The sequence below is a fragment of the Rhamphochromis longiceps genome, linkage group LG6 (assembly GCF_057381845.1).
Source record: "Rhamphochromis longiceps isolate RC_006_pf linkage group LG6, R_longiceps_female_GT1.1, whole genome shotgun sequence".
NCBI classification, from domain to species: domain Eukaryota; kingdom Metazoa; phylum Chordata; class Actinopteri; order Cichliformes; family Cichlidae; genus Rhamphochromis; species Rhamphochromis longiceps.
This window is the reverse complement of record NC_140562.1, coordinates 7257641-7266518: the sequence shown is the minus strand read 5'-3', so window position 1 is coordinate 7266518 and position 8878 is coordinate 7257641. Positions and strand designations below refer to the sequence as shown.

At 40.5% G+C, this 8878-nt stretch overlaps 1 protein-coding gene across 1 annotated transcript; it reads left to right on the top strand.

The window, feature by feature from the left end:
- Nucleotides 1-4397: 4397 nt before the first annotated feature.
- LOC146667415 (uncharacterized) lies at nt 4398-8535 on the top strand. Its single transcript, XM_085409087.1, has 12 exons — nt 4398-4786; nt 4935-4967; nt 5064-5153; nt 5565-5636; nt 5745-5833; nt 5946-6048; nt 6309-6411; nt 6491-6543; nt 6653-6731; nt 6953-7449; nt 7649-7842; nt 7951-8535. The coding sequence occupies exons 1-12, from the start codon at nt 4574-4576 to the stop codon at nt 8093-8095; spliced, it is 1671 nt and encodes a 556-aa protein (XP_085265213.1). The 5' UTR covers nt 4398-4573; the 3' UTR covers nt 8096-8535.
- Nucleotides 8536-8878: the final 343 nt, after the last annotated feature.

Below are 8878 nucleotides of genomic sequence, written 5' to 3'. Positions count from 1 at the left end.
CAATGAATAAAACAGATGTTTAGCACTATGTTTAGCACACCTCCATTGTCAAGTTTGCTGACGACACTGCTGTTGTGGGCCTGATCTCCGACAACATCGAGACGGCCTACCTGGAGGAGATTAGGAACCTGGAGACCTGGTGCCAGGAGAATAACCTCCTCCTAAACATCAGCAAGACTAAGGAGCTGCTCGTGGACTTCACTACAAAGCAGGCGAGGAATTACAAACCCCTCATCATCAGTGGCACGCCAGTGGAGAGAGTGGACAGTTTCCGATACCTGGGTGTCCACATCACTCAGGACCTGTCATGGTCCTGTCACATCAACTCCCTGGTTAAGAAAGCCCGTCAGCGTCTCTTCTTCCTCAGAAGACTTAGAGACTTCCATCTGCCTCTGAAGGTGCTCAAGAACTTCTACTCCTGCACCATCGAGAGCGTCCTGACGGCAAACATCTGCACCTGGTTTGGGAACAGCACCAAGCAGGACAGACGAGATCTGCAAAGGGTGGTGCGCTCGGCAGAACGCATCATTCAATCAGAGCTCCCTGACCTGCTGTCCATCTACACCAAGCGGTGCAAGTCCAAAGCTAGGAAGATTATGATGGACCTCTCCCATCCCAACAATGGACTCTTCTCACTGTTGAGGTCTGGGAAGCGCTTCCGCTCCCTTAAGGCCAAAACAGAGAGAATGAGGAGGAGCTTCTTCCCCCAGGCTATTCGGGGCCTGAACCAGGTGTAGGACTGGACTCTCCCAAACACGTCACTATAAGACTGGACTCTCACACACGTCACCACACGCACCACCACACATTTCCTATAATCCTATAATTCCTATAATTTATAATCCTTATCTTTATAATCTCTTCTGCTATTTGCACATTCTTTACTGTAAATTCCTAAGTTAATTTGTAAATTTTTGTAGTAAACTGTAAATTGAAAATATTGTAAAACTTTTCTTCTGTCATTTAATGGTCGGGCATTGTACAGCTACAAGCATTTCACCCCCATGTCATACTGTGTATGGTTATGTGTGTGTGACAAATAAAATTTGAATTTGAATTTGAATTTGACACATAGGGAACACATAGGGAACACATAGGGAAAGATATTCACTAAGCACACTATCAGTTGTTAGCATCTTGATGGTCGCGATGAGAGAGCATCTTCACTAACTCATCCTGGATATTGGTTCTGACACTCACCAGCCCTCCCAGCCACCCTTCGTCTGTTTAGTGTACAGTCTCAGACTGCTGGATGTGGTGTGACGCCCTCCATGTATGGTAAGGAGCTTTCTTGTCTTGATGCCAGTGGCGTCTGTCTCCTCCTTTAACCAGCTTATTATCCCAGCAGGGTATCTGATGACAGGCAGGGGATAGGTGCTGAATTCCTAGATCCTGTTCTTCCCATTCAGCTGACTCCTCAGGACTTACTCTCTACAGGGATTTGATGGTTGCAGTTTTCCTAGTGGCCTCTTCATGGTTCTCATTTCAATCCTGTACTTAATGGTGACTTGTGCTGTTGGTTTGACGTTGGTCACTAGTGTTGTTTTCTATTTCCACTGCATTCCTGATTCAAGATTCAAGATCCTTTTATTTATCACGTACATAGTTATACAAGTATAACATGCAGTGAAATGTGACCTGATACGCTCCTCGACTGTGCAAAATAGAGAGAGAAAAAACCCCATTATACAGTAAGTAAGTAGATATATACAAAGAGGACATTATGTGCAATAAGTGAGTGGATTATATACACTAAGTTAAATAGAATAAAACAACCTGGAAATTCACAGTTCAAAAATCTGGGAATGTACATTGCGTGAGTGGGGTGTTAAAGTGACTTAAAGTGCCCCAATGAAGTCAGAAGGATCAGGCATGATTGGGAGTATGTGAGTCCTGACTCAGTTTGTTATGGTTGAGTGTGTGTGTGTGTGTGTGTGTGGGGGGGGGGGGGTTCTGATGTAACACACGGCTGGCCTGAGGGTAGAAGCTCCTCTTGAGGGTCTCTGTTCTTGCCCGGATGGTGCAGAACCTTCTGCCTGATTGCAGAAGTTGGAACAGTTTATTGCTGGGGTGGAACAGGTTCTTCAGTATCTGAGTGGCTCTGGTCCAGTATCTTTTGGTGTAAATGTCCTGTAGGGAGGGAGGAGCAGTCCTGCAGCAGCGTTCTGCTGTATGGATCACTCTCTGAAGAGTTTTTTTGTACTTGACACAGCTGTTCCCATACCAGGACTTTCTGTGTGAGGATGCTCTCCACAGCAACTATATAGAAAGTCCTGAGGATCCCTGGAGAGGCCCTGAACTTCCTCAGTTGTCGTAAGTGGTGCAGGCTCTGAATAGCCTTTTTGAACTGGATCTGAATGTGAGCAGACCATGTCAGATCTGAGGAGATGTGGACACCAAGGTATTTGAAGGACTGCACCCTCTCCACTGGAGCTCTGCTGATGATAATGGGCTTGTAGTTCCTGTGCTGACTCCTTGTGAAGTCCACCACCAGCTCCTTGGTCTTGCCGACGTTCAGCTGGAGGTGGTTATCCTGGCACCACATTGCCAGATGAAGGCTCTTGGGGTCCTATTGGGTTTGTACAGTTCTAGGCATTCCAGGATCCATGTGTGAGGCACTGTGAGTCATAGGCTTTGTTGTAGTTAATCCAGGTAGTGTAGGTTGGTTAGTCTGATCTTACAGTCTTGAGGGATGGATCAAGACTGGAGATAATAAAGAATAGTCGTGGTGGACAAGCAGAGGAAGATGTAGCTATACATCCTTCCTTCATCACAAGGAAGGAAAATGAGAAACTTGAGAAATACCAAGGGCTGAAAGCTTGAGAAGATGTGGAGGGTGAAGGCAACAGTGCTCCCCCACCCAGGTAATCGAAGCACTGCCCCAAGTGCTTCGATTACTTGGGTGAGTAGCTCGAGCTACTCCCAGGATTAACATCAAGATCGCTGTCCAGAAGAGCGCCGTCCTGCAGCAACAGTGCTAACCACTGTGCCACCATGCTGAGTTCAGTTCTCTTCAGTTTAATTGGATTTATATTGTAAGGTAAAGACTCTAGAATTCATCAAACGCTTGTGGGAAAAAGTTCTTTAATTGTAACTTTATGGAGTTTTCCTTGTGACTTTTTAAAATATGTGTGTTTCAAACATTTGTACCTCTTTTCTGTTCTGTGGCTTCTCCCACTCAGTAACCTGACCAAGAGGACTCAAGCTTGAAGGGTAAAGACTGTCCACAGTGGGGAAAACAAGTGTGTGACTGGGACTTCTTTCAGTTTTGTGTAGCTCATATTTTCTACAGCTGACCAGTTTCATGTAAGATTTACAGAAATTATAGGACGATCTGATTTCCTCGTGTCAGCATTGTTCCCACATCATCATAATTAATGTTGTTCCAGGTTCAACATTGCAAGTGACCAATCACCTTCTTGTGACGTCATTCCTTTGCGACTTCGAAATACCCGCCTTCGATTATTTCGAAATACAAGTGAAGAAGCGAAAAACCGCCGCCTGTCCGCCGAATTTGAAGTCAATTCGCCTGTCCGCCGAATTTGAAGTCAATTTAGGATACTTTCCTTTAATAAACGGTAAGCATTATACATATGTTCCTCACTTGGCTTGCTGTTTGTTTGCTAGCGATAGGCTACTTGACAACAGCATTAGCTAACCAGTGTTCTCTAGACCAGCGTTCCCCAACTTTTTGGGTGTTTCGTGGCCCGGGGGTTGGGTCAGGCAAAATTGCAGTAGCTTCCCTGATCATTTTACAAACATAAGTGAAGAGAATCTGGACTAAAAGGCCTAGACTTATGGTTGTGTGCTGAATCTATGAATCAAACTATCACCTGGAAACATAATTAACTGGTCCATAGCTGTGAAACTGGACATGAGTTCTTGATTCTATGGAGATTAACAGTAATCCAGAAATTTACAAATTTGTCCTGGTACATCGCGTAAATGTTGTCCCTGGGACATCGCGTAAATGTTGTCCCTGGGACATCATGTAGAATTTGCCCTGGGACATCGTGTAGATGTTGTCCCTGGGACATCGTGTAACTGTTGTCCCTGGGACATCGTGTAACTGTTGTCCCTGGGACATCGTGTAGATGTTGTCCCTGGGACATCGTGTAGATGTTGTCCCTGGGACATCGTGTAAATGTTGTCCCAGGGACATCGTGTAGATGTTGCCCCTGGGACATCGTGTAAATGTTGTCCCTGGGACATCGTGTAAATGTTGTCCCTGGGACATCGTGTAGATGTTGTCCCTGGGACATCGTGTGATAGCTTGTAAATAATGGAATGAAAATTATTGATTGTTATTAACTTGTGAAAAAGAAGTGTAACAAATCCACATGTTATGTTCTTACACCCTTACAGAAACTGTGACTCCTTCACAATGTCAGGTAAATGTCAACTCATGTTGAATAATCAACCAATCAAGCCTTTTATTATCACATGCAATGTTACACGTACAACTGCAATGAAAATTTCACCCCCTTCTGACCATACATATATTGCTTAAACATCACATTGGGAAGACAGGTCGGAAACAGTTAGGAAGGTCAGAAAACAATTTAATTAATAGATGAGGGGAGAGGAGGAGAAAAAAGAACTACAACCAGACAAAGCTCCTAGAAGACTGAAATGGATGATGGTTGCAGCATGCAAAAAGAAAATGATATCTGTTGACTACAGCATATGCTTTCTCACAGATTACCTTGTGGGAGTAGCTGGACCAAACTCTATTGGTATTTCAAGTTTGAAATCCCTGTTTGACCAGACTAACATTTCAGATGAGGTACCTCTTGACATAAAAATCCTTTTATGTTGTCATAAAACTAATGTTAAATTCTGCTTTAAATACACTTTATTGTACAATTTACTTAATGAATCGTATTCCTTAGTTCTGTTTTTATTTATATGTATTTATTTATTTGTTTTATAAGGTAATAGATGGCCTAATCTATTTGCAGTGTGAGGTATGTTGAAAAGCTTGTTTGATCATAATGACATAGCATGTTTACGTTTTTTGTAATGTATTTGAAAACATAGGTGTATTTATGTTATTTTTATAGAATTTCCCTCACATTTATCCAATACCAAGCCAAATCACTGGAAAAATTTTGGATGGGTCCACAAGAGCACAAAGTGCATACTTTTTGAAGGTATGACTTGGACTGTGGTAACTATGTTCTTATCACAAAGGGTTTATAAGTTGCCACTATAAACAAACAGCATTTTCCAAAATTGAAGCCTTGTCAGAAGAACCTGAAAAATACCTTTCTGAAACCTTTTCTGTGTAAAGACTTGTTCAAAAGCAATGCACACAGATTAAAACATTTCTGTCTTGGCCAACTGATAAAGAACACCAAAAATTGAGTGGTGCGTGTTGAGTCTGTGGTCTTGATTTGTTTTGTACACACTATAGAAATTAATTAATGTAAACCAAAAATGACACTTTCTATATGTTTGTGTATCTGCAGAATTAATTACAAGTCTCACCTGACAAGCTTTTGCAGTTTTGCAGTGTCATTCTTGACAGAAAAACATACTTGTCACATTATTTTTATTTCCAGAAAAACATCTTTCAGATGTATGAGAAATTGATTGGAGCCTGTCTGGAAAACGGCAGCCACTGGACCTTGTTTGTAAGTTGCACAGATTTTGCACTCTCTCTAGTGCATGATACTTTTCAGTGTCCCTCATTAGGAAAGCTCAAGGCCCAAGCCTACCATATCCATCTTTTTACAAAACAGTTTTGTGACATACCCAAGAGGACCATAGTCTATATGAATTCATTTGGCGAGTCGGAGGTCAGAAAAAGTGCGGTGTTGAAAAACTGGAGGTAATTAATTAACATATTTAACATAACATATTTAATTTAATTGAAATCATTACCGAACGTGGTTATTGATTTCTCTATATGCTTTTTATTTGTAATAACTGCGATCTCTCAGCTCATTTGCTTCAGCAAGAGGCTGCGCTGGAGAGTGGACCTTGTCACATGTGAGCCACCCACATCAACAGGATGGGAACTCATGTGGAGTGCATGTCATAATGGTACTGAAAACTATAGCTTTAACCTATATAAGTAATGTTTACATTTTTGCCTATTCAGTTTTTAAAGCCTTAGAGGCAGGATGGTAAAATCTCAATTTTTTTTGTAGATTGAACCATTTCAGCAGTAATGCTTTGCTTTGGTTGCTCTGTTTTTTTTTTTTTCTCGGGGGGGTGGGGGGGTTAAAAACAAACAAACATTTCTTTGTTAATCTAATTCTTTTTGTTCTTTTTTTTTTTTTTTCTTCTTCGTCAATTATTAGTTTGCCCAATCTCTCATTGACGGTAAAACACAAGTGGAGGAGTACAACACTGAAATCACAAAGCTCAGGTCTCGACTTTGCCACTACTTATTTTCCTCAATAGGTAAAGATAAAATTAGCTGCCTTCTTTTTCTCTAACATTGGAAAATGTAACTTGTACTTAAACAAATTATATTTTGCAGATCGAACTAGGAAGTGCAGTCAGTGCTGGTGTGTGATTGCAGCCAAAGACCGGGTACACTATGACATGTCCTTAGCCATATAGATTGTTTATTTAATGGACTTTGTTCATTTGTTTTTTGTTTGTTTATTTCTTCTTCTTCTTTTTTTTTTTTAATTCACAGGTGCAGTGCCAGAAATGTGGTGCATACAAGCACATGCGTTGTTCAAAGTCTGTTTGTGGCATCTGTATCTTCTGTGAGAGTAAGTCACAATATAACTAAACAATGTCCAAAAATGTTTAAAGTGAAATTTTTTTTCGTAATTTTGCCTTTGCACACCAGGACTGTGTAATTAAAGTGGACGTTTCAAGATCCAGTTTTTACACAAAACTATTTTAGACATAACTGTGTCGTATTGTGGGGATTTCTCTTCACAATTAAATTGATATAGTGCTGTTTATATCATTCTTCTTTATGTAACAGCACAGTGCAGCACAGCAGAGGGAAAGGAGTTGTGCAGCATAGTGGGTGGCTATACAGGAGGAGCAATAGAAGTAGCCAGTGAAGAATGTCATCAGGGAAAGCATCAGGCAGCGAATGACAAAGGAAAAGTTCCTAAGGGAGAGAACATCTGCAGCAAATCGACAAGTAACAGTGAGATAGGAAGACTGACAGTCAGAGATGAAGGTACACAGACTGAAAGAGATGAAGGTACACAGACTGAAGACAACGAAAAAGAAGCAGAAGTATACGGCACAAGTCTGAGTACAGATAATGCTGCTGCTGATGATGTTGACAGGATCGATGCAGATACAGAATTCCAAACTGATTCAGAAGGAACTAGTACAGTTTACAGAGTGCATGGTCGCTTATCTGTACCAAGCTCAAAAAAGAAAACCTACACAATAACAGAAGACGAGATCAAGCGCAGAATCAATGCAGAGAACATGTCAGTTCATGTTTTCAGAGGTTTGATTGGGGTAGGTATACATTTCGTGATTTTGATGTCACCTGAAATAAATCCGGGTTACTCGTATCAATGAAGTGACAATGTGGCTGGAAATTGTGCATTTGCTGCAACATATACACAATTACACCATGTAAACAAAAGCATTTAACTTTGTGCGCGTGTGTGTGTCTCTCTCTGCTCTTTTGGTGTTTGCACTTTTTCTTTTTTAGGGCCGTAAAGCCAAACTGCCCGCAATGATTCTTGACAGGCCTAAGAAGGCCAAAACTAAAGTAACAGTGTTTAGTGTTCTGAGTGAAGAGGAGGCTGGGGAGCTAGCCCTCGGGTTTGCCGGAAGATTGGCCTGCGATGTCACAACAGACATGGTCTGTAAAGGCATCGACCATTCAAGTGCTGATATGACAAAGTAAGTTAGTAAAACAATATGAAAGTTGTATCTTTTTTGGTATTATTTGTCATTTCCCCGTATTTGGGTTATTGGTGTAACATTGTTAATCTTACTTTCTAATAACAGACAGACTCTTCTCAAAATCCAACACAACCTTAAACATGAGCTGACTGATTCCTCAACCTTCAGTTTGCTGACACACACCTTTGGCCCCGCTGCACTGGATTCTGTCATTTCATTCCTGTGTGAAAAACTTGATCTTGTTTCTTAAATAATGAAACCTTTTGTGACTTTTGTTTGTTCTGTAAATCAGAATCTTGAAAATTGTTCATTGTTGTTCTAAGTTTGTGTTAACTATTTGGCAAAAATGATTGGTTCCTAATCCAAACAGCATAATGACTGTTCTAACACATATCTTAAAAATGCTACAAAGAAAGAAAATTATCACATATGTTTCAATATGAATGTAATTGTGTCACACTCGGTTTGTAGTAGCTTTCCTGTTTTATTTTGAGTTTTGGTATGTTTACACTGTTATTTTTATTTCCCGTGTGTTCGTCTTCCCTTATTAGTTTTACTGTATTTAATTAGTCTGATTTAATAACTTATAATTATTTACTTTCCAGTGTGTATATATGCTCCTCGTTTGGATTATTGTTTGTTTGAGTTCTGCCTGTCTTTTCTATTAAAGATTTGGACTTTTGGACTATTAGTGGACCTCGTAGGTTTTTATTCTGTTCAATTGGTAATTGACTGGGTTTAATTTAGTGGCCTGGAAAACAGGCCGGAGGGGTCTGGTCATTTTAACCCCCTAAGACCCGAAATCTTCCATGGCATGCATTTTTAATTTCTCTTTGATATTTGGGCCGATTGGAACCCGATGAATGTAAAAAGAAAGAATTACCAGGTTTTGTTTTTTTTACCTAATTTTTGTTTCTGAGAAAAATGAGAGCCACATATGAGGACATTAATTTGAAATTTCGATAGAACAGTTGCAGTATAATGTCCTCATAACTGTATATCAGGCACTTGTTGATCAAGATTTAGTATTTTG

What these genes read in the sequence shown, in the direction of transcription:
- LOC146667415 (XM_085409087.1), top strand. Translation starts at nt 4,574, where the DNA reads ATGAGGGGAGAGGAGGAGAAAAAAGAACTACAACCAGACAAAGCTCCT. An exon ending in AAAGTGCATACTTTTTGAAG is followed by an intron (nt 5,154 to 5,564) that starts GTATGACTTGGA and finishes TTTTATTTCCAG; the next exon opens with AAAAACATCTTTCAGATGTA. An exon ending in CTACTTATTTTCCTCAATAG is followed by an intron (nt 6,412 to 6,490) that starts GTAAAGATAAAA and finishes TATATTTTGCAG; the next exon opens with ATCGAACTAGGAAGTGCAGT.